Below are 24,711 nucleotides of genomic sequence, written 5' to 3' on the forward strand. Positions count from 1 at the left end.
AGACTTGATAGTTTGGTGTAAATCTGAATAAACACATATGGTTGGTCCTCAAGGACATTAGCTTTCTCACTTTGGGAGTGTAAGAGGCTTCCACAGGCCATGGCACCAAAACCTATTTTGGATGCTATTGCTGAATAACAAACCACCTCAAAACTTAGTAATGTAAAATATCCATTGTGTATTTTATGGTTACAGGTTCTATTGGGTCAGAAATTAGGACAGGGTACAGTGGGGGTGGCTTGTCTCTGCTTCATGCTGTCTGGGGTCTCATCTGGGAAGACCCCAAGGCTTGAGGGGGACTCAGCAGCTGGGGACTGGAATCATTGGGTGTCTCCTTCATTCACACATCTGGCACCTGAGCTTGGGGACATGCACACGGAACTCAGCTGTACTGTCAGTCAGAGTGCCCACATGAGGCTTCTCCGTGTAGCTTGTGCTTCTGCCAAACATGGCAGCCTTGGGAGAGTTGGACTTCTTACATGACAACCCCTGGCTCCAGTGCGTGGGCTCCAGTGAACAAGGCAGAAGCTTCTTAGCCTTTTATGACCCGGCCTCAGGAGCCACGTACAACTACCTCCATCATAGTCCATTAGTGCAAGTAGTCACAAGTCTATCCAGATTCCCAAGGAAGGGACATACACCCCACATCTTAGTAGGAGGAATGTAAAAGACTTTTGCAGCCATTTTTAAAACCCCACACTCCCAGTTCTTAGAAACTGAACTGAATCCCAGCAGAAGGAAATCTCACTTGAACTCATTTCGTCATCTTTTGAGCATCTTTTTCATTGACACATATCGCTTGCTTTTTGGGAGGGAAGAATTGGACCCCCAGCCTCCCATCACACCTGGAACGTGCTGGCAATGCAGCACATTCTCTTCTTTTCTGAATTCAGTGCTCCTGTTAGGTTATGCCAGTTTTGAGAGACGACCCCTTGGCATCAGCTAGACCAATGGCAGGGCAGAGAACCTTCCTAATGCAGCAGCAGAGCCCATGTTTGGAAACCAGGGCAAAGCAGTTGTGCAGATGCACAGCCTGCAGTGGCCAAGCATGCCCGAAGCAGTGACACCTCCAGACTTCAACCCAGGCCACCCACACACTCCTTCTCCTTAGCGTCTTGGCAGTTGGCTTTTGGGTTTTGCCAGAGTGCAACAGTTTTCTGGAAGTGCTCAGAGCAAAAGGCAAAAGGGCAGTTTCCTGTGGATTCACATTGTTGACATATCATTTACGGCTAAAGGACTCCTTTAAGAGACTATTTCTTATCCATTGGGTTGAGTGGGGGAAGTGGGAGGCTTTAGAAAATAAGGTGGATAGATTTCAGAGCCTGAGGTCCCGACCTGGAGATCTTGGGACTTCAGACTCACTGGCACCAGGGAGCTGAAGGGGTCATAATGTGGAATGCTGGGATTCAGATGACACCCTGGGCTCTGTCCAGCAAGAAGACACCATAGCGACTCTGAGAGCCCCATGAGAACCAGAGATGTGTCCAAGTTCTGCTGAGGTACAAACCTGGGACTGAGCGCCCAGAGGTGGTGCTTCCCGCCCTGCCTGCTTGGAACTGACCTACCTGAAGTGCCTTTTATGCTGTCAGCTATGGCCAGTAATCCTGTGCTTACCTTGACTGGTGTCGCCTCATCCACTGGCCCTGAATGGCTCACCACATGGAAGAAAAAAGACACTTAATAACCATCTCCACTCCCCACAGTGTTACCCAGGACCTGCCGGCAGAACCAGTGCCAGTCTAATTACGTGTGCATTGTTCAGAATACAGCAGGACTGCTAGCTAAGCTTATTTAAAGGGTAGTTATTAATAATAATAATCATAGCTAAACTTTATTGACCCCTTATTGTGTTTGGGGCACTAGAAACTATGTGTATTATCTGTTTTAATCAACAACAATCCTGAAGTTAAGTATCAAGTATTAGCTGCCCAAACAAGAGTGTTGCTAGTTATTCATTGGCCTTATAAATAAGTCTGGAAAATGCTGATAATTCTAAACAGTGATGTAAATGGTGATTCTCCAAGAAATGGATATATGTAGAATTTTCCAAACATACTTAATCATAGAACAACTGGTGGTAACTGGTATTTTAAGAAACACTAATTGAAACGTGAGTGGATGTTACAGAAGTGGGTCTGCACAAATACGCTTAGTGTCCCATGAGAAGTCTAAGAACCATTCGTAAGGGTGGGTTTGGAGTACCCGTCTTTTGAAAATGGTTATTCTTGATACACCCAGAATGGCCAGGTGACTCCTAATGTAGCTGATGGTTTGTGCTTAGAAATGTGTCATCAGCTCCTTCACATGTCTCCAAAGAAGCCTGCTCTATCAGAGCAAGGCGCTCCGTCTGCTTCCAACACCCAGTTACACATGCAAGGCGAGGAAGCTGAGAGTAAAGATTTTGAGCCCACGGACTTTCCCAGGCTGCCCTGCTGTTGTTTGTAACATTGTCCGCCAGTGTGGGAGGCTCTTCCCTGAATGCAGCCTTGGGTGGAGCTATAATCTAATCCTTTATTCTGTTTTTGTAAATTCACATCCTAAAACACACCCTTCTTGCTTTTTTCCTTCTGATACCATCAAAATGTTTTGGGACATAGCCTGCTTTTGCAGCATTTACACATCTTTAGTGCAACTTTGTATCCATGCCACCAAATGCCTTCCTACAATTGCCATTTGTTATTAAAATTCTTCCAGCTTCTTCTTAGCTCTCTGGTGATTCTGATCAAATTGAAATGACCATATGTTTATGAATTGTGGCAAATCAGAAAGGGATTTTTCCCCCATATTACATGAAATAAAGATAGTCTTAGTTAAACTCAAATGTCAAGACCTTCCAAAAATTAGGCCTTACTTTGAAAACATTACCTGAACAATCACGAAAGTTATTCATTAACTTATATCTGCATACACATATATAAAATGGTACCAGGTATGGGTCTGAGTAACATCCAATTTACAACTTAAATTGCACCTTTAATCCTCTATGAGGGACCTGCTGTTATTATCCACATCTCACATTGGAGGAAATGAGGCACAATGAGGTTAAATAACTTGGCACAAGGTCACTCAGTTGGGAAGGGTTGAAGCAGGGATTTTAACCCAGATAGCTTAGCTCCAGAGTTCTCACTCCCAACAAGGAATTCTTGGCAAACAAAAGCTTTAACCATGTTTAAAGTTTAATTGCCATTTCTCTGACCGTGAGTTTGATGAGCATGCAGTATTTTAAACTGAAATAGCACACAACCAATTACAATGCTAGCTTCTTAAACAGCTCTTCAGGAGATAGCTGGAAACATTTAGTTATTAACAAAAAAATTTTAAATGGAGCCATGTTACTATGTCTGAGGTTATAAAATTAAGCTAGAAAAACTTTTGAGTTATTTAAAATGGAAGCTCTTTCATCCCAAATCATCACTGAAATATTACAAAAGCTAAAATTCTCATAGCTATATTACACATACTGAGATGTAATCCGGGTCTGGATACATTTATTTGAAGAAAATTTGTTATATAAACATGACAATACTTATTTGTTATTCTTTTATCTCCTGACTTTTGCAGACAATACTATATATGATTAAAGCAGCATGATACAGTATTTTTATTTTAAAACTTTTAGTTCTCTTGGCTCAAGGTGAAAATCTCCTCAGGGATTTCACCTAAATCATGTTTTTACAGAAAATAGTCATCTCTCTTGCATTTTGGAAAGATTTAATTTCTATCAATAGAAGCCATAAAATAGCATGTTTTAGGTCCCGCAGAGTGTGAATCCTTCCTTAATATCTGCTAGATCAAGAGTTTTCACTTTCAATAATGTTACTTAATCACTTGTTTTGTACATCTGAGAGTTCCTGTGAATATATTCCAGCTGTGAGATCCCTACCACAAAAGACTCTCATACTTTAGATTTATTCAGTTTCTCGTTTTGTTTAGAACTTACCTAATTTTTTCCCCTGAGGTAAAGACCTTCTAGTACAAATGCAAAACAAAGCTAATGCAAACTGGGGGGAAATGTTTTTGTTTCTCTATGGCAAAATTTTGCTGTTTTTCCTCATTCTAATGATTGATAGAGGTAATATAATTAAAAGAATTTTGAAAGGTAAAAAAACATATATATACATCGGTCTATTTCCTTGCAATGATTTCATGCGCATTGGGATTTAAAAAAATGTATCTGTAGGCATAGGCTAGTAATCATTTGTATTGCTTTTTTCACGAAGCACATTATAGCCGTGTTATTGTACACTCTTCACAAACATCATTTTGATTGTTGCATGAGTGTCATACTTAGTTATTTCCTGATATTAGGACATGCACAGTATATCCCGTTTTTAATATTAGAAATAATGCTGCTATGACTGCTTTCTGTATTTAGAATCATTTCCTCAGGATACAGTCTTAGAAATTGAATTACTGAATCTTAAAGGGTAATAACATTTTGAAATTCTTGATACACAGGACGAAATTACTTTCTAAGATAATTTTAACAATGTATGTTGTCTGGCAATTTCCTGCCTATGTTTGATGCTTGTGTGTGTGTGTGTGTGTGTGTGTGTGTGTGTGTGTGTGTGTGTGTGTGGCTTGTTTAACTTGTACAGTCTGAGAGAGCATGGATGTTGATCAGACCTGTTGTTGCACAGTAGAAAGATCTTAGGCCTTCAGTTCAGGGACCTGGCTTTTTGTCCTGGCTTTACAACTAACTGGCTGTGATAATCTGGGCAAGTCTCTAGGCGATGCATTTATTTATAAACCTTTGTTAAGTGCTCTTTGCGGTTCTTGCTACTAAAGAGATCCGAAAATGTGAATTGAGGGTTCTTAGGATATTACACGCTACTCCGGGACAAAGAGGTAGAGGCAAAATCACATGATGTTTAAGAGTATGACCTCTGGAAACAGCTGGTTCTGGGTTCAAATCCTCCTTATTAGCTTTGCAAGCTTGAGTAGTAAAAGCTCTCTTAAGCTCAGTTTCCTCATATTTGAAATGGGGGTAATAATACATAGGACTGTTGTACAGATTAAATGGAGATATGGTTAATGTGCCTGGCACATTAATGGGCTTAGCAATCGTTAGGGTTTTTTTTTATTATTTTATTGCTTATATGATTCTAAGATGACTTATGTTTTACGTGGTAGGGACCCTGTGTGCAGAGGCATAGCTTCACAAGAGAATACCATGTCTTCAAAGAATTAGTCCTGGGTTCAGAGCATTGGAAACATGTGGGGATGGGGGAGGAGACATAGACCATATCCCAGGTGCTGTCCAGCTGCTACGGGCTGCTGTGGCCACTTCACAGAGATCGAATGGACCCTTCACCCAAAATTTTGGTTTGGTGTTGAGACTGATGATGTCATACATGCACCAAACAGGTGTGCAGAGTTTATTGTTTATCCAATGAGATTTTCTTGATGGGAGCTGGACAAACTCCCAATCAAGTCCAAAAGTGCCTTGAGAGACCCTGGGGGTACAATGACATAGGGGTCTATGATGGTTAGGAGGTGGAGGCGGATGAGAGCTCTCACCCCATCAGGGGCTTGCATGGTTTGAACTTCCCACCGCACCAAGGGAGGGAGTGCCCTGGCCTTCTTGTTGATTTGTAAGCTGCCAACAAATCAAACGCCAGATATCGAGTCAGACTCTTTATTACGTGGGCTATGATCTTACGATGGGCAAGGGACATCCCACTGGCCTTTTTTCTTTCTTAAGAGGAAAAACAAGCAGGCTGTCTGGATCCACCTCCAATCCCACCCTTTCCACTGCCCGCTTTGCTCTCCAGCACTCCCCAGTGCTGGCTCTACGGTGCTCCCTTCCCATTGTTAATGCATCTGCAGTCAGGTTTCCCCCACTGCTCCTGGGAACTGCTCTTGCTGAAGTGAACACTCACTCATGATGCCAACATCATGGTCCCTGTTCAGTCCCCATCACACCTGACCTACCAGCAGCATTGGCCACAGTTGATCGTCTTTCCACTTTGCTTCCAGGAGATCAAACTTTTCTGCTCTTTCTCTTTGGCTAGATCCTTCTCAATTTCCTTACCTCTTAAAGAGTGGAGTGTCCCAGGACCCAGTCCTGGGGTCTCTGCTGTTGTCTATCTCCATTCGCTCTCTTCCTCTAAAATCCATTTACCAGTGATAGCACCCAAAAGTAGATCTCCAGCACCTATCTCTCCCCGGGACTCCAGGTTTATGTGTCCAGCTGTTACTTGATGTTAACAAGCATTACAGAATGGAGGGCCCGACCTTCTGCCTCACTGTTGCTCCTCCTGGTGTCTGTCATCTTCCTCTCATTTCATGGAAACTTCAGCTACCTTGTTGGTCAGGCCCAAAAGTGTGCCATTATCCTGGAATTCTCTTTTTCTTGTGCACTTCACATGCAACCTGTGGGCTAATCCTATAGACTCTACCTTGAAATGATACCGAGATTCTGACCATCCCATCCACTTCCTCTACCCCCTCGCTGGCCCTAGTGACTGTCTCCTCTTTCCTAGATTCCTGCAGTAGCTTTGAACTGCTCTTTCAGCTTTCACCCTTGTCCTCCCATGGTCCTCAACACAGAAGGCAGAACAATGCTTTTGTAAAGTAACTCAGATCATACCACAGCTCTGTGCAGAACCCCATGGTGGGTGCTCACATCGTTGGGAGTAAAAGTAGAAGCCCTATTCTCTCCTGGAGATCCTAGGTCCCTCACCTCACCTCCTAGCACGACACTCCAGTACTCTTGGTCTTTTCTATTTCTTGAACATGCCACATTTGCTTCTATCTGTGGCCTTTGCATTTGCTGTAGTCTCTGCCTGGAATGCTCTTCCTCTGGATACCAGCCTGGCTCACCCCGTCACCCTCTGCCAGTGTTTGCCCAAATGTCACCTTCTCGTGAGCCTTTCCTGGCCACCCTAATTTAAATGGGAACCTCCCTCCTCATCACTCCCTATTTTGTGTTCTTGCTTTGTGTTTCATAGCACTTACCACCTCCTGAAATAATATATAACGTGTTTATTAGTTTTGTTTATTGTCTGTTCTCCAAGAAGGCAGAGGTTTCTGTCAGTTCTTCACAGCTCTATCCCACTGGCCTAACACAGTGCCTGATTAAATAATAGATGCTCAATAAATATTTGCTGAGAGAAGGAAGGAAGAAAGGGAGGGAGGAAAGGGAGGAGGAGCTATATTTGCAACATATCCAAGAATAATTTTATTGCGTTAAAATAAAGCTGAGGTCAAACTCGATGTGGTCATTTCAGACTGAGCTATCTTATTCTGGAATATTCATGCTTGCACACTAGCATGATAGTAGCTTCTCCTCCCACAGCAGGCAGTGGCTGTGTGAGACGTCTGCATCATCACACATACTCTGACATTCCAGCTGGGAAGGGACAATAGGGCCATGTCCTTGGTGTAAGGCTGGTCTTCCCAACATATTATGCAAATATGAGGTCCAATTGTAGAGTGTGAAATGTCAGTCAGCACTCACGCAGGAAACCAGAAATAACCTTAGAGTCTATTTGGAATGTGCAAGTGTCCATGTTTCACACTACTGAGTTCCTAAATATCTCCAGAAACTACGCTGGGCATTGGCAGCTGCTCAGCTGTGAATGACATCAAGGACTATTTTGTTTGGGTGATTGTTCACTGTAGGAAGCACAGTAGGGGACTGCAGATATTATATTTTTATTTGTGAAATTTTGAAAAACCCTTTAATAGTTTTCTCTCTCGTTGACAACATGGGATAGTTCACATACAGAACACAACTGGTTAATTTAATTTTTTTCTGTAGATAAAGATACACCTTACTCAACTGCCGACCAAAGAACCTGGTGGAAAAGAAGCCAGAGGCTCTGTTAGGTACACTCTGTAGTGCTCTGCAAATTGCCATGGTATAGTGTGACAAGCAAATGCAATTTGGCAAATGTGTGGCCTCTGGCAGAGATTTCTCAGGCTCAATGAGTGAGCAGCAGTGGCAGGGAGGGAGGATGAGTTCGAGAAATACACTCGGGGCCCACTGTGCAGTTGGGTGCCACGAACCGGAAATTGAGTGTCTTGACCTTTGTAATAAAGCCCATATGTCAATCATTTGGGGCACCTATTTTTTTGGCCAGACGTGGGGAGTCATGTGACAGCAAAGGAAATACAAAGAAAAGGAGATGAATACTGAATCTGAGCGGAGAGTAACCTGGGGCAAGAAGGAAAATGACAGCTGAGAACTTTGTAATAGCTGCTTCTCCTTAAATTGTGCATTATTTACTTGAGTCTTAGTTTCACAGAAGTTTTAAGGAGCTTGACTTGACAAATGTCCCATTGTCTCAAAAAATAACTCTACCATACTTTCTTAAGCTCAGCATTTAAGAAATTTGAGTAAGATTTTCAAAATTTTTGTTTAAGGAAATGGATTAATACACTCAGACGTAAAACATGTTGTTGTTTATTCTCTCAAAAACTGCACACGAAAACAAAACAACCAAAAAGCAAACAACACGTTCAAATGTGTGAGCTGCTTAACGAAACCTAGTCTTCCTCTGCAATGTGGGGTGGCCCCTGTTTCTACATCTAAACAGGCCATGAGAAACGTCAGTAATTAGCCAAAATCTTTGACATCAGTCTCAGGAAAACAGCTGGAGAAATTACATGGGAAAGACCCCAATTCCAGCGCAGCACAATCCGCCCACCCAAGAAGCATCAGGTTCTTTATTCGTTTCTAAACAAGGTACTTCGGTCCATTTTAGAGCCCACACAGGCACTTCAGTTTGGGGTGAATTGTGAGTGTTTTGAATGAAGTGAATTGCATTCTAGGAGAGGCAGTGGGACCGTTCCTTCAGCGCCTTTGTATCTCCCTCTCACTGAGAGTGGCCATCTGTCCCTGGAGAACAGTTGGAGCAGCAGCTGGGCATGTTGTGCCATCAGAGACAAAGGCCTTTCTGCCTCGGACCAGAACACAGCAGGCTCGGAGGTCAGCAGCAGTTTCAGGAGTGAGCCAGGTCAGCCTCGACACCTGATGCTTAAATGGACTCGAGTGAAACCAGGATTATACAGCTTTAATTAGCCCATTGGCAGGAAGGATGGCAGGGTCCCAACCTGGTCTTTCTCATTTCTTTAACAGTCATGGGAATAAGTTTGCAGTTTGATCATAGGTCTTTGTTGTCTTCCTCCTCTTTCAAGACTGAAAACCACAAGGAAAGAATATAGCGAACACAGGGCAGTTCTTAGGCAGAGCAAGGAAGATTTCTTTGGCAGTCTGAAAGAGTGTTCAAAGTGCATAGGATCAAACAGGCTGGGTTTAGGAGTGTCGATAAAAGAAAACCACTGCTTTGATTATCATTCAGCAGTTGGGGCTTATTCCACTTAGCATTTCTAGTTTTTTTCACTGCCAGCAGGCATAGAGAACCAGATGTGCAGCACCACAGCAAAACCAGAGTGGGCATCCCTCTGACGCTTCAGCCACCAGCACCCTCAAAGCCTGTGTAGAAGCCCTTCATGTACACATAGATATAAGATATGTGTATCTCTGTATATAAAAGACATTGAAATAACAGGTAGTAAGCAGATATGCAGTATACCACCATCCAGCCATTAAAAGTATTTTAAGTGTGATGTACAATGAGTCAAAATGAAGAAAAATAACAGATTTCCCACCACCATCCTGGGCTGAATGAATCACTGCAGCATTTTGCTAAGTGTCCCTGGATCTGGGCAGGATTTAACATTTTGTAGCTCTGGGGAAATAACGTGCAGCCAGGGACATGACCCAACCCCAGAACCCCAGACACGTGTGCAGAGAGTGAACCCATTGTCTAAGGGGAAAAGGAATGCATGCTAACTCTTCTTATAGTTAGAAGTCACTTTGGTGGAAGGTAAGGAAGACAGAAGGACCTCTTAAAAGCAGGCATGTTCATTTTTCATGCAACAAAACTTTCCTGAGTGCCAAGCCAGTACTGGCATCATGCTAGTCACCAGAGTGAGTTAACAGAACTATGAGTAGTTTCAAAAGTTTTTTTTTTAAGTTTTAAAAGTCTGTAAAATTCCTCTGGGAACAGAGAAGAGGAATAAGTCTTTGTGTCAGTGGGCTGTGAGTAGCCAACACCATGACCTGCTACCCCTGGGGTGCCAGGGATTTCCACGGAAAGAACATCAGGAGACCTAATTCTAGGTCTATTAGCAGCTTGGTTTCCTCACCTGTAAGATGGGAATAATGACACCCACTCTACTACCTTCCTCACAGAGGAAAGATTCATAGATGTAACATATTCCACAAATATATGATGTTACTTTTGACATTCTTCTAGTCCCAAACCTGGCCTTGTTCCTTAAGGCCTGGGACTGACCCTGGTGCAGGGTCCACCTGCTTCCAGCACTCTCTCTTGTGATACCAGAAACGTGACAGCTTGATCCAAAGGGCACAGCCCCTGGATTTTATATTGGAGGCTGACAAGAGTAAATTTACTAGGTAGTCACAATGATAAGCCTCTAGTGTGGTCGCCTGACCTCAAGATACCTGAAAGCTATGGCCATTCATTCATTCATTTAGCAAATTTAGTAAGCACCTACTTTGCATGGGGTTCCATGTATGGCACTGGGGCTTTAATTGTGATGAAAGGCACACACAGTATCTGATCTCATAAAGCCAGCAGGCTAGGGGGAGGGGCGCTAGGTCATAATTTTAAATCATACTAATAGGTGTATGGTTATATATTCTCAAGGTGACAGCAGGAAAGTGGGAGGAGGTAAGGCTGGAAAGGTGACAGGCACCAGCCCCCACCAGCCCCCATAAGCCATGGTACGGATATTTGCCTTTGCCTTAAGAGTCTACAGAGGTTTTAAGTAGCATGATGGGAGGCAGATTGGGGTGAGCATGAGCAGAAACATGATCACATTTTGTATTTGAAAAGATACTGATTCCTTTGGGAAGGGGGGAGTTTGTTCAATAGCATTGACCGCATTTATACTTTCTTCATTTCTAACAATCCCCCTGAATTGAAGCACTTGAGATTAGTGTGGTGACTTTCAGTTCTGGGAGCACAGTAGAATCTCCTGGAGGGATTTTTAGAGTCTGGGCCCCATTCCCAGAAATTTGGATTTGTCAGAGGTAGACCTTGAGCATGGTTTGTGGTTTGTGTGGATGGAGGGTTGCTCCCCACATGATTCTAATTATCAGGCAGGACAGTGGGGAGCATAAAACAGGGGTCCTCAAAGAATGGTCCCAGGACCAACAATGTCAGTATCCCCTGAGAGACTGTTAGAAATGCAGATACTTGGGCCTGATCTCATATTGACTGAACCAGAAACCCTGGAGTGGGCCTGGCAATTGGTGTTCCAACAAGCCCTCCTGTGGTTCTGATGCCTGTCAGGGGTGGGGAGCACTGGCTGTAGGGGTCGCAGGCAGGAGAACCTGGAGTGTGCATCTGCTTCTGGATCTAGTGGCAGAACAGCTCTGTGATAAGGGTCGGTCATCAAATCTCTCTGGCCCTCGGTCTCTTCACCTAAAAAAAGAGGAGGTTGGATTCGATGAGCTCAAAGGTTGAGAATTTATCCATGCGCAGTAAATCTAATAAAGGTTTTATAATGTACTTTAAAAATCATTTTGACATAATGAGATGAGAACATAACCATTGTGAGGAACTGAAAAAATAGAGGAAAGAATATAGAGGAAAATAAATGTCAATTAAAATTTCTCCATGCAGATGTAACTTCTGCTTATCTTCAGCAGTTTGGTGTGTTGGAGATTTTGGTGAGTTTTCTTATGCCCTTTTTTTTTTTGTTTTTGCTTTGTTTTTATTTTTCTTTTTATTATTTTTAAATTTTTTTTAAATTTCAAATATTATGGGGGTACAAATGTTTTTGGTTACATGAATCGATTTTGTTTTGCTTGAGTCAGGTTTGTAAGTGTCTTTATCACCCATATAGTTCTTTGTACCCATTAGGTAGGTCTTTGCCCATCCCCTTCTCCCCCTGCCCCTTGCTTGATTTCCACTGAGTTTTACTTCCCTCTGTGCACATGTGTGCTCATCAGTTAGTTCCAATTTAATAGCAAATACATATGGTGTTTTCCCATTCTTTAGATACTTGACTCAGGATAATGGTCTCCAGTTCCATCCAAATTGTTGCAAAAGGCCTTAATCCATCCTTCTTCGTGGCATAGCAGTATTACATAGTATACATTTACCACATTTTGTTAATCTACTCATGAATTGATGGGTACTTGGGTTGATTCCACACCTTTGCAGTTGTGAATTCTGCTGCAATAAACATTCAAGTGCAGATATCTTTTTGATAAAATGACTTCTTTTCCTTTGGGTAAATACCCAGTAGTCAGATTGTTAGATCAAATGGCAGGTCTACTTTTAGTTCTTTGAGGCATCTCCATACTGTTTTCCATAGAGGTTGTACTAATTTGCAGTCCCATCAACAGTGTGTAAGTGTTTCTTTCTCTCTGCATCCATGCCAGCATCTATTGTTTTTGGACTTTTTCATCAAAGCCATTCTAACTGGGGTAAGGTCATATCTCATTGTGGTTTTAATTTGCATTTCCCTGATTAGTGACATTGAGCATTTATTGGCCATTTGCCTATCTTCTTTTGAAAAGCTTCTGTTCATGTCTTTTGTCTACTTTTTATTGGGGTTGTTTGTTTTTTCCCTGCTGATTTGCTTGAGTTCTTTGTAGATTCTGGTTATTAGCCCTTTATCAGATATATAGTTTGCAAATATATATTGTAATGTATTTAACTTTTCCCCTATCTTGAATGTTTAGGCTTTTTTCTCATTTCTTGATATTATTATTTGGTTGGATATCTCTCTATCTCTCTCAATATATTTATGTAAATCTTTGTCTGAAGACCTTCTTAAGAGAATTCTGCAAACAGAATCATTGGATCAATGCCCATGAACTTTTTCCAGGCTTTTGACACATCACCGATGTTTTTCCCAGACACAAGCCAATTCACACACCAGCAGGACACTACAGAACCCTCCTCACAACACTCTCCTCATCATTAGTAATATCGATTTTCATTTCATGCACTGCCATGAAGCTGCAGCAGCAGGAAAGTGTCTGTAGCAGGGGTGTATCTTGGGCAATAAACACCTAAGGGAGATTCAGACTCAAGAAACAGACATTTAAAGGGCTCAGCAGCACAAACACTGGGATTGGAATAGTGGGAGAGACTATCCAGGAACTGACAATGACATTTTCCACGAGCCCTCAAAACATAGCACTGGAATTTATCTGATGTCTATGGAAGGATTGTAGATTGATGGTAAATCACCTTCTCTAGAAATTGGTACTAACGAGGCAGACTGTTGTGGTCCCTGGAGGCTGACAGCTAGTCCTACCTGAAGCCAGATGGAGAAGGAAGCCTTGATTGGACGAACTTCTGAGGTTTCCTCTGGGCTTACGATGCAAAGTTTTTAAAGTCAGTGCAGGTAGGCTTCTCCTACCACCCCTTTTTCCTGGGCCCTTTACATGTACACTGGCTCCCAAAGGGCTGTGTTTTCTCAGGTCTTCCTGCCCCTTGACCCATCCTTGCCTCTTGCCTTCATCTGACAATCTTTCATTGCCTTCTCGTTATACCTGAGTCCTTCTGGTGTCCAGGATCCTAATCATAGAGAGAAAGAAGAGGCCTCGGAAAATAGAATCCCAACCCTTATTTATAAAAAAAGAAAAAGGGAAGTGGTGAGTTTATTTCACCATTTATTTATAGTCCCACCTACTTCCAAAAGTATCTTAAGTAGTGCCTGCTTTCACAGAGGGCCCAGGGAGAGCAAAAGTCTCCTCCTTAAAAACCGGTCCAGAAAACACACAGCCCTGCTAGTTGTTAACAGGCTAATAATGGGGAAGAGAGCAATTTTGGCATTCAACCCCTGAATATTTTTTAATGTATTATTGGGATGAGAGGAAGTTTAGAGGGTGGTTAAAAACATAGATTTAATGTATACTCGAAAGAATTGAAAACAAGCGTTCTAACAAAACTTGCACAAGAATGTTTCTAGTAGCACTATGCACGATAGCCAAAAGGTGAAAATAATCTAAATGCCTGTCACCTGCTAAATGAATAAAAGAAATGTGCTATATCCATACAATGGATTAGTGTTTAGCAGTGAAAAGGAGTGAAGTACTGATGATACCTGTTGCAATATACATGAACCTTGAGACATTATGCTAGGTAAAATAAGCCAGACACAAAAAGCCATATGTTGTATGATTCCCTTTACATGAAATACTCAGAATAGGTAAATTCATAGAGACAGAAAGCAGATTGGTGATTGCCAGGGCCTAGGGGGGAGAAGAGAATAGGGAGTGAGTGCTGGCGGGTCAGGGTTTCATTTTGGGGTGATGGTCACAGAACATTATGAATACACTAAGCGCTGAAAGATTATACACTTTAAGAAGATGAATTAAAATTTTAGCTTTTGTATTATGTATATTTTACCACAATAAAAAAAATAAAGAAACTTGTTTTTCGGGGGTGGGGAGAGTATGGAACTAGTTAGTTGTGCCTGTATTCTACCACTGAAACCCTCAGTTCCCATTTCCTCATCTGTAAAACAGGGGCAATTGTAACAGTACCTACCTCAAAAGGTTTTAAATCTTACGTGAGCCAAAATATGCAAAGTGCTTAGTATAATACTTGGTATGCAGTAAGCATGCTTTTAATATTTGTGTTATCCATTTAAACTCAGCTATTCTCAACGGGGGGCAATTTTGCCTTCCGAGGCATAGTTGGCAATGTCTGGAAACATTTTTGATTATCATAATTGGGAGTTCTACTGGCATCTGGTGAATAGAGGCAAAGAATGCCACTGAACACCCTACAACGCACAGGGCAACCTCCACGACAAAAAATTATCCAGCTCTAAATGTCAGTAGTTGCAGTAAGAATCCCTGGTGTAAACAGAGTATGTAGGGAAATGTGCTTCATCTAATGAACGTCTAGATAAAAATAGGTCAGATAGAAATTTTTGCCGGAAGAAGATGGTCAGCAAAAGTATTAAGTGTCCACTGTGTATAGAGAACACTGTATTAGACATTGTGGAGGATATAAAAGAAACCAAGGAGCTGTCCTTGGGGAGCTTAGATAAAGAAGAGCTCTATGTGACGGGGTTCTTTAAGAGGGAAGTTTTTACCAAGAGATTTTTGTAATCATTTTTCCTTTAATAGGAGGGTGATCTGAGGTCATCTACTCTGTGCACAATAATGCTCGCTCAAAGGCTAACACTTACAGTCCCCCGTAAAGAAGCATCTTAAGGGAACAGTGTGTGATTCCTTCGCATGTCTGAATGTGTCTTGTGTTTGGGTCGATTCTATTGAATAAATATCTGAAAAAGAAATCACTGTCACAAATAGAAATAAAAATTACTTGTTATAAGTAAAGGCACAGACACAAGAGAAAATATTAAATCTCCTTGGATTCAACCAGCCATAGACCAAAAGGAGAAGGAGACCCCTTTTGCACACATTCCATTTAAAGAGTTATTTTTATCAGATTCTAAAACTGTATACTCATATAATTCATCTAGGTCAGATCAAAGAATTTGTTCTTACTCAGAATGGCTTGCCATCAGAAGGTCTCTTGATTGGCCAGCAGTGAAGGTTTGGGAAAGGGCCCTTTTTCCTCCTCTTCATCCTTTTACCTTTAGGATAATACCTAAAAGGATTGGAAGCCTTTCAAAGATATGCCAAGCCTTCACTTAATGCCATCAGTGGTAGTCATTATCGGGATTGGATGATGGGAAGGGGGACTAAGGAGTCTGGTGAAGCTCATCAGGATAGCAGACACCTGGAGTAAAGCTGGTTCTTGGAAGCCGAGGCAGGGGATGGGCCATCACAGGATGGGGCAGGAGACCCCACACCATGTCGGCACCTTTGCCCACCTTCCTGCACAACTGTGGCTCCCTACATGTACAGGTGCTTCCTAGCAACTTATATTTAGTTCCTACTGTGGCAAGGAATCTTATTAGACACTCCTGTAGGGGGAAACAAAGGCAACTTAGGCATAGAGCACATCACAATGAGTTCTCAATGTGACAGGGGTAAGTGTTGTTCTAAATCACTCTCATCCAAGATAGAAAGTGAGAAATGCAATCGGAAAATGTAGATAAAACATAAGACGCTATGGGATTTCAGAGGAGAGGGTTTGCCTGCAATGGGGAGTGTGGAGAAGTCTTTTTGGAAAGGGTGGCATTTGAGTTAGAATGGGAATGTTGATGAAAATGTAGACATGTTGAAATGATGCTGGACTATTCTAAAAAAATAGAGCAAGCTACCTAGGTGAGAAATTGAGCATGTAAGAGAAAAGATTTCATAGGCTTTATGGAGGGGAGTGTAGGGAAATAAAATGAACTGGATACACATTGGGACCAGCTTGTGAAGCACCCATGATGCCAGGACACAGCTGAGCCCTGGAGAAGCACTGGCATTTCCTGAGCAGATAGGGAACGCTGACCGGATTAGGAAGATTGTTGTGCAGCTGGGTGTAAGGTGGCCTGGAAAGATAACAATGGTCTGAGTTACTGCGGGGTAGGAATGGTAAGGAGAGGGCAGACTCAACCGATATGTCAGATAAAGCACCTGGCAGGACCAGATGGCAGGATGTGGCAGCACATCAGCATACTGAGGCAGCAGGGCGCACAGTGCAGGGCATGGGCACGGATGCCGTGCATTCTGATCCTGGCTCTGCCACTTAAACCAGTTCCGTGGCCTTGGACACATCACTGTACCTCTGGGTGCCTCAGTCTCTTCATCCGAAAAAAATGGGGATAAAAATCTTGCTCCTCATACCCACGAGCTGAAGATTAAATAAGTGCATTTAACACATTCTGAACATCGTCTGGCACAATGGAAGTTATTGTACTCAATAGCACAATATAAAAATTGGCGGTTATTTTTGAAGGTAACAAGAGGATGGAATGGGAGGATGGACTTTTGAACCAAGTTGAAGTGATGGTGATTGCCAGGAATAAAGAATTGCTCAAGGGAAGGATGGATGTTTGGTTACTCTCCACAAGGCCGCTTAGAGGGGCTGGAACATGGGGCCCTGTCTCAGTAGAGGACAGGATGAAATTCACAGACCGTCATTTACATAAAGATCCAGCCATCTAGTTCTTGCTTTCAAGTTCCTAAAGCAGTGATTTTATTGTCTGGCATTAGCTGCGTTAAATTTCACCAGTGGATCAGGAGTACTCCCAAGACATCATGATTTCCTTACTTCTATTAATGGGAAGACCTGGGACCATGAGACCATTAAACAGATGATGCTTTTAAGAGCAAGGAGGGCATTTTTATAGGCTTGGCCTCTAACAGAATGAACATTGAAGATGTTTTATTGAAAAGAAAAGCAATGGAGTGTTTTGGTTTTAGGTAAGGAATGTTGTCTGTGGGTTTGTGCGAGAAGGGGAGAAGAAAGACTGAGGGGGGGTGGTCTCCTGAAACAAGACATCCTGCCTCTTATTTTGCAACTTTGATTTTGCAACTTTGAATGTAGAACTCAGAGCTGAAAGGCTTTGCTCTTTGATACCCCATTTGGTGCTCAGGCTGTTTCAATTTAATGCATGCATAAGAATAAAAATTAAGCTTTCAAGTGCTGAGGCAGATTTAAAACAAGAGACAGGCTTTACCCCTATAAGATTAAACGATCATCAGGGTTTAAAGGTTTAATCTGCTGGAGTTCAGCCCAGGATGAGGTTCAGAGCCCCAGAATAATTGGATGCAGCCTCAGACTTTGAACATCAGAGCTACTTGGGGGGGGGGGGGTGTGCACGTGTGAGTGTGAAACGTGCTGGCAAGGAGGAGAGGTCTCTCCTTTGCAATGTGCTGCGGCAGGAGAAATAAAGCCGCCTGCCCCTGCCTCCCTGAATCCTCAGTGGCTGACCGGAGACCGCTTCTGGGGGTTGCCGTGCACATGAATGTGTGCTATTGTTCCAGGCACACGTCGGCCTTAAGAAATAGCACAAAACAGGCCCGTCCTTATTCAGAAGCGGAGCCCCCTCCACCCCTCCATCACTCAAGCCGGGCCTTCCAGGTCACATGCCGGAGGCCTCTGCAGACAGGACGCAGCTGCCTCAAATCTGCTGCCTAACATCAGCTGCGGTTCGACAAACCTGACGGCACGGAGCTCCCCAGGCTCTGCAGGGGAAACTAGAAAGATCTGGGATCCAGGCACGATGTTCTCCCAGGAACTGTGGCTGGAAAATGAGAAAAAGTGTGCTGTGGTTCGGAAGTCTAAGCAGGGCAGGAAACGCCAAGAGCTGCTGGCCGTAGCCCTGGGAGTGAAGGTGGGAGTCAAAGGCGGCTTTCTCTGGGCCCCTCTCAAACTCTTTGCCTGTTCGCAGATCTCCTCCCTGGTTCGAAGGGCAGCCCTCACACACAACGACAACCACTTCAACTATGAGAAGACACACAACTTTAAGGTAAGTGAGCCTCTGCGTTCTTCTTTCTGTTCTAAAAGCTCAGGTGGAGAGGTATAGTTTATGGTTTCCATCTGGTCTCTGACTGTGAAGTCGGGAGACAGCAAATTCCTTTGCTTTCTCCATTTAGCTACAAATTCAACACCATTCATTTGTGTCATATCATACTGGAGACCGTAGCAAACAGTTTGCTTGGTGTTCATACCTAGAAACACCTATCTGTATGTTGATTTAGTTCCAGAGAGTTGGGCCTATTTCCTCTTCATATTCCCGTGTCCAGGGAAAGAGAAACCGAGCATGCCCAATCTGTGGCATTTGAGAGCTGTTCTGGTGAAAGTCGAGCAGTACTTTTCCACTCAGAGTAGCCGTAAAGAATATTGCTGTCTCCCAGCAAGTGAAAACAGTTGTCTGTTTCACATTTTGTGTTTGGTCTTTTGTTTTCAGTGATGCTAACTTCTTTCCTTTATGCACGCAGACAGCTGTGAAAGCAAATGATGACAGGAGATGCCATCCCATAGTTTTTGTTTGTGCTCTGGGTGCTGGGGGCACCTTGGTCACAGCCTTTATCCTGCGCACCAGACCAAACAAAAAGATCTGGAAACCTGGTGGGAGGTTAAGTGGATTTTCCCATGGGTATTTATAAACTGGAAAGAACGCTATCTTTATTTCAGAGGGGCACTTGTAGAAAGGGCCTGCCATCAGAAAATTATGGCCTGTTTCCTTTGCCCTAATGTGTTTTCCAAGAAGGGCTGAGAAGTGATTCTGATGCCAAATTGCTTAACTTGAGATGCCATTGAGGGGGGAGGAGAGACAGGGTAGAGTTAGAGGTTTTGCCCCAGCAAATGGGCTGACAATTTGAAAGTTGCAGAGAATGGAGGTAAAGGATCCAGGACAAAAAGAGTAGGCAGGCCAGACAAAATGTGAATTGTCTTCTCTTTTGAAGCTCTTGTTTCCTTTAGGGCCTGTAGGCCAAGTGACTCTTGGAACTAGATAAGCCTTTGTCAGAGGTGACAAAAGAAACCAATTTATTTGGTTGCTTTTCAAACCTTCATAAGGACAAATGTGCGTCTATTAAATATATATTCGTGTTAGTTTGGTCTGTTTCCCTGCATCTGTTTTTAGAAAGCAAGTGGCTCAGGCATTTGCATGCTATAATTGAACTGAAGAATGGAATTATACAGCCCTATATATTTAGCATTAGGGTGAAGAATTGTGTTCTGTAGGTTCTCTTGTATGCCAAAGCCTTTGGTATTTCTCCCATCACTGAATAGTGACAGGTCTGATGTGGAGCATAAAATGTCTTCATTTTTTTTTAAACCCTGTTTTCTACTTTTATCCTCATTAATTTTCTTTTCTTTTTTTTTTTTTTGCCTTAAAGTGTTTTTCTGACTTTTGGCAGAAATCCCTGATTTTCTGCATCCTTTGGATGCACTACTATGGATGAGAGGATGGATCATCTTGGACTTGTAAATTCTTTTCCTTCCTCTTGAAAATTCCAATTCTTTTGACTTTAAGAAATTGGAATTCCAAAAGAAGAATCACATTTTCATGCATATCTGCAATTCTTTGGGCTTTAAGAAATTGGAGTTCTATATTTGCATAGAATAGTTTTTCCATGTGTATTTTGTGTCTGAGCTTGTGTTAAAAACACATAAGCATGTTTAGTTGATTGATACTTTCAAAACTAATTTTAGTCTTTTTAATCTAAGATCTCTGAATAAGAAATTAACCTGAAGATGTATTAAAACAAAGAGATAGTTGAAACTTATTTCTTAAATAGTACTGTTACTAACATTTATTAAATACTTATCACTGGAAAACACCAGCAGCTTTTAAAATGTTTGCTTAAAAACTCATTGTCTATTCAGTATGGGCTCTTCTAACGGACAACTCTTGAGAGAAGAAAAGGCAGAGAATAGACAAGTTGTCAGAGAAACACACAAGCCAGACAGGAGCGTTTCTCTTCCGTGTTTTAAATAGACATCTTTGAAACTTAGCAGACTCTGAGTAGCTGTGACAGTGGATTGTGGCTTTCAATGGTACTGTTCGTGCCACTGCCCTTGTGAGTAAGTGGCTGGGGCCGGCCGGGGGAGGCGGCCTCTCTGTTTTTCTTTGCCCCTTCCATCCTCAGTCTGCCCACTGCAGACTGTCTAAATGGGACCTTTGCATGGGCTTTGGAAGAACATTCTAAAAGCAGTCTGTGCTATAAATAGAGCAGCGGGTTTTTAGTAACAAGCCACTAAACTAAAGAAAGAAAACTCTTATCAGAGTCCCTGCCGTCTGCTTGGAATTTGTGTTTTATACTTTAATTTTGCATTAGCCTTTATTTATATTGACTTATAATGGGCTTTATTCTGAAGCTTTCTTGATTTGTAATCCAAGTAATTACTTGGGGATATAATGGGCATGGCATATCGTAAGGGTTCAATAAAAAGAATGATAATCACATCTTCATGCTTATCAGCAAATAGGCCTTTCTAGGCCCTGTCTGCACCCTGGTCTAGAGGCCCCCTACCTGAGATTCGAATCTGCCAGTAGAGCTTGACGCCTCACCCCGTAACAAGATTTTTTTGCCCCAGTCAGGACTGTTATCCCAGGTAAGGAGCTTTCTCCCTTGCTCTACCCAGGAACTTTGTCAAGAGGAATGAATAGGAGCTCCCAACACTCCATAGTTGGGAATTCGTGGTCCCTTCTTGCAGTAAGCTCCCTGTCACCACTACTGAGCACACATTTACCGCCCTCACTTCTTACACAAAGCCAATCTAAGACAATCAAAATTCAGCTCTGAGAACAAAAGCTTTGGGAGGCAAATTACAGTTGTGCCTCACTTCATGCAATAATTATGTACTTTTCACTGAAATAAAAAAAATTAAAAAAATAATAATTATATACTTTTCAACACTGTATGCCGATGTATTTTTTGCTCATTTAAAGCCTGAATTTTCTAGGGTTACTTGCGCTTACTAGGCACTAAGAGGTATTTATTGATGGAATGGTGAAATTAACAGGTTCCTCTCTAAAGTGAAAACTATTTATCAAGAGAAATGCCACTTGGTTATTTAACTCTTTTTATGTCTGCATCTCTGTTTATCTAGTTGACTTAAGGAGGCACTCTCTCTTCAATGGTCCACCCTAATAACACTTTGTGGCTGAGCTCTAGAAATCTTCAGGCCAGAGAAACCCAGAGCCCCAACAGTGTGGGTTACTGTGCTTCCTTGCCACCCATAGCACATGATTAGGTGGCTGTATCTGGCTTGGTACTCCTGGCCATGGCATTATCTTTAGCAAAGAACTTGACCCTCTCAGCCTCAATTTCCTCGTCTGTAAAATAGGAGTGCTGTGAGGTTTAAAGCATACACGTAAATCAGTTATCATGGTCTCGGGCACCTAGTAAGGTTCATTTGGTGTTAGCTTCTATTATTATTTTATTAGTCATCTTTTTTGTGCCTCTTGTGTCTTTGTGTTTAGCTTTTTCTACCTCTGTATTTCTTATTTTCTACCCTCACTTCTTCATACTTTTCTTTTTTCTACTCTTTCTTCCTCTCTCATTAATTAGGTGTCATAGAAAAGGAAAAAAGCCTAATGATTATTGTCGTTTCTCTGAATGCATTTTATCATGTAGCCAATACTTGTTCCTCATTTGTTAAAAGAGAAAATGAGTTAGATTCAATGATTTAGATTGAGATTTCACACATTTTTTCCCCTCAGCTTTTAAAAAGTACTTTATATCTATGAGAACTCTGTTAGTTTCCTAAAGTTGTCATAGCAAATGACCACAAAGCTGGTAGCTTAAAGCAACATAAATTTATTTCACACACAGTCTTGAAGGCCAGAAGTCTGAAATCAAGCTGTAGGCAGGATGCTTCCTTCTGGAGGCTCTGAAAGAGAAATTGTCCTGTGTCTGTCTCCTGGCTTCTGTGTTTCCTGACAATCGCTGGAGTTCCTTGGCTTGTAGACACATCATTCCAATCTCTGTCTCCATCTTTATATCGCCACCTTCTGTTTGTTATCTGTCTTCTTATAAGGTCACCTGTCATTGGATTTAGGGCCCACCCTAATCCAGTATGATATCATCTTAATTATATCTTCAAAGACCTTATTTCCAAATAAGGTCACTTGTGCAGTGACCAGGGGTTAGGAGTTGAACATACCTTTTTGGGGGTCTATAATGCAACCCATTACACAGCCTTTGATCTTTCCCAGAGCCCTCAACAGGAAGGATCTCTAACCTCACCCTTGAAACGATGCATCGTCAGCGCTATTAGTTAAAGTTTACAGTTTCATTAAAGGTTTTCATGTCTACAAAGAAAGGTCCTTAGATGTAATCTAATTGCTTTTAAGCGTCAATCCCTTGGCCCAGACACCACTGCTAATTTCCATGGCTATTGATTGAACGTCTCTAAAGAAAAGTCTTCATTGATTTTTCTTATCAATGCTTCACTGCTCTATGATAGAAAGTGATGAAATTTAGTCATTCTTGGTCTCTTATCTTTACCAAGCATTTCTTCATGAAAAGAGGGTATGGTAAGGGCACCCAGAAACTTTAAAATAGCTGGTGAGCTTCCACTTTTAGTAGTAAGTCAAAAGCATCTATTTGCTGTGGCTGATTCACATTCAGAGTATATACTTTATAATCATCTTTATGATGTAGCTATTTACATTAACATATGAGATGATGCACGACTGGCCACATAAGTTGTGGGGTCCAGTGCAAAATGAAAATGTAGGGTCCCTTGTTAAAAAAAATTATTCAGACTTCCAAAACAGTGACAGCAGAGCATGAACCCACGTGCAGAGCCCTGCTCAGGAGAGGGCCTGAAGCCAGCACTGTGATGTGTTTTTTTTTTTTAAAAAAAAAGTAGGAGTAACAGAGACCTGTTTCTGTGAGCATTCAAAGAGGAGGGGGCTCCCTGGTGCTGGGCACTCCTTGTAGGTGCCCAGGAAGGTGCTCACCCTTAACCAGGAAGCCTCATGGAGGAGGTAGAAAGTTAGCTGAAGCCCAGATAGATAAATAGATCGATGTTAATTACACAGAGGAAACCCAGGGCCTTCCGGGCAGTGCAGAGGACATGAGGGAAAGCTTGGAGTCAGAACTGCGCCAGGGCGAATAAGGTGCAGGGAGGAGACCGTGGGGAGACGGGATCTGTCACATTTAGGTCATCAGCTGGTGGGGCCTGATGGTGGAAGGATGATGGCCCTGGGGCCCCACAGCTGGCAGAGGCTCCTGCGCAGGTCCTGCCTCTGCTCTGCCTGTCCCTGGTGTCCTCCACCTCCCCAGCCTGTTAGTCTGCGACACTCTCTGCTGTCACACTCTCTCCCTCCGCCCAGGCACTTCCAGGACACCCTTCCTTCCTCCCCATGTGGAATATGGATGGAGAGCGGAGGCCCAGAAAGTTCTGATGGTCAAGGGGCAAACTACGTACCCCACCGCACCCCGTGTCCCCGTCCCGCCCCCGCCAGCTTCACTGTTCTCCGTAGCACTGGTCACCAGCTGATGTTGTACGTGTTTACTTGTTTGTTGGCCTACCTTCCCCTTGCCGAATGGAAACTACCCACTCGGGACGGCAGGGATTTTTGTCTGTTCTATTGACTGCAGAAACCCCAGCGTCTGGAACACGGCCTGGCCGGCTGCAGGCTGTCAGTCCGTGGTGGCAGAATTGTACCCCCCCACGCCCACCCCGCGGTTTTCCCTCACGTGTGGTTCGTATGTTGCACGCACTTGTGTTAGTTGCGCTGGAGTCCTTCCAGGTAGCGGGCCCTTGCCAGGGTCAACAGACTGTGCTTCCGAGACGGGGGCTGTCAGGATGCACCGGGCCACCTCGCCCTCCCCATTTCACCAGGGACACTGGCCTTGCCATGCTACCCAGATTCTCATACATGGGGGGCTGTCTGCTCCAGTTTACTCCTGTTGTCCCGGCATGCCATACAGTGCCTTTCAAAAGTGTCGCCGTCCTGTCATAAGTGAAACGGTTGCGCTACTTACACTTTTATGTCCCCGATCTACCCACAGTCCGAGCATGTGCCAGGAGCCTCCTGTTCCCATGCCACACCCATCATGTGTGCGCTTGGAGCATGCTCCTTCCAAACACGCCTGCCCATCCATGGCATTGTCAGAGGCCAGGACTGAAAGTGCAGGAGGCTAAAAATGTGTCCTTAGTGCTACTGCTGAGACACCTGTCCAGGATGTGGCCGCACTACCACCTCCCAGTTTGGGTTTGAGGCTCATTAATGATTTCTATGCCCATCATTAGTTTTTGGATTCTTATCACTGGTGGCCACTTGCTTTGGAAGGAGCCATGTTTGCTTCCCCATGCCCAGGCCTCTCTTTTC

The 24,711-nt window shown here is 43.0% G+C and overlaps 1 protein-coding gene across 2 annotated transcripts in view; it reads left to right on the forward strand.

The window, feature by feature from the left end:
* The window catches only part of CHN2 (chimerin 2), a 292,015-nt gene that overhangs the window by 239,215 nt on the left and 28,089 nt on the right, over positions 1 to 24,711 (forward strand). For both annotated transcript variants that reach the window (XM_045564214.1, XM_045564215.1), the window contains one exon: positions 18,307 to 18,384. In XM_045564214.1, coding sequence (XP_045420170.1) covers positions 18,307 to 18,384 — 78 coding nt within the window. The remainder of the gene's footprint in view (positions 1 to 18,306; positions 18,385 to 24,711) is intronic.

This window comes from Lemur catta, chromosome 11 (assembly GCF_020740605.2).
Source record: "Lemur catta isolate mLemCat1 chromosome 11, mLemCat1.pri, whole genome shotgun sequence".
NCBI classification, from domain to species: Eukaryota; Metazoa; Chordata; class Mammalia; order Primates; family Lemuridae; genus Lemur; species Lemur catta.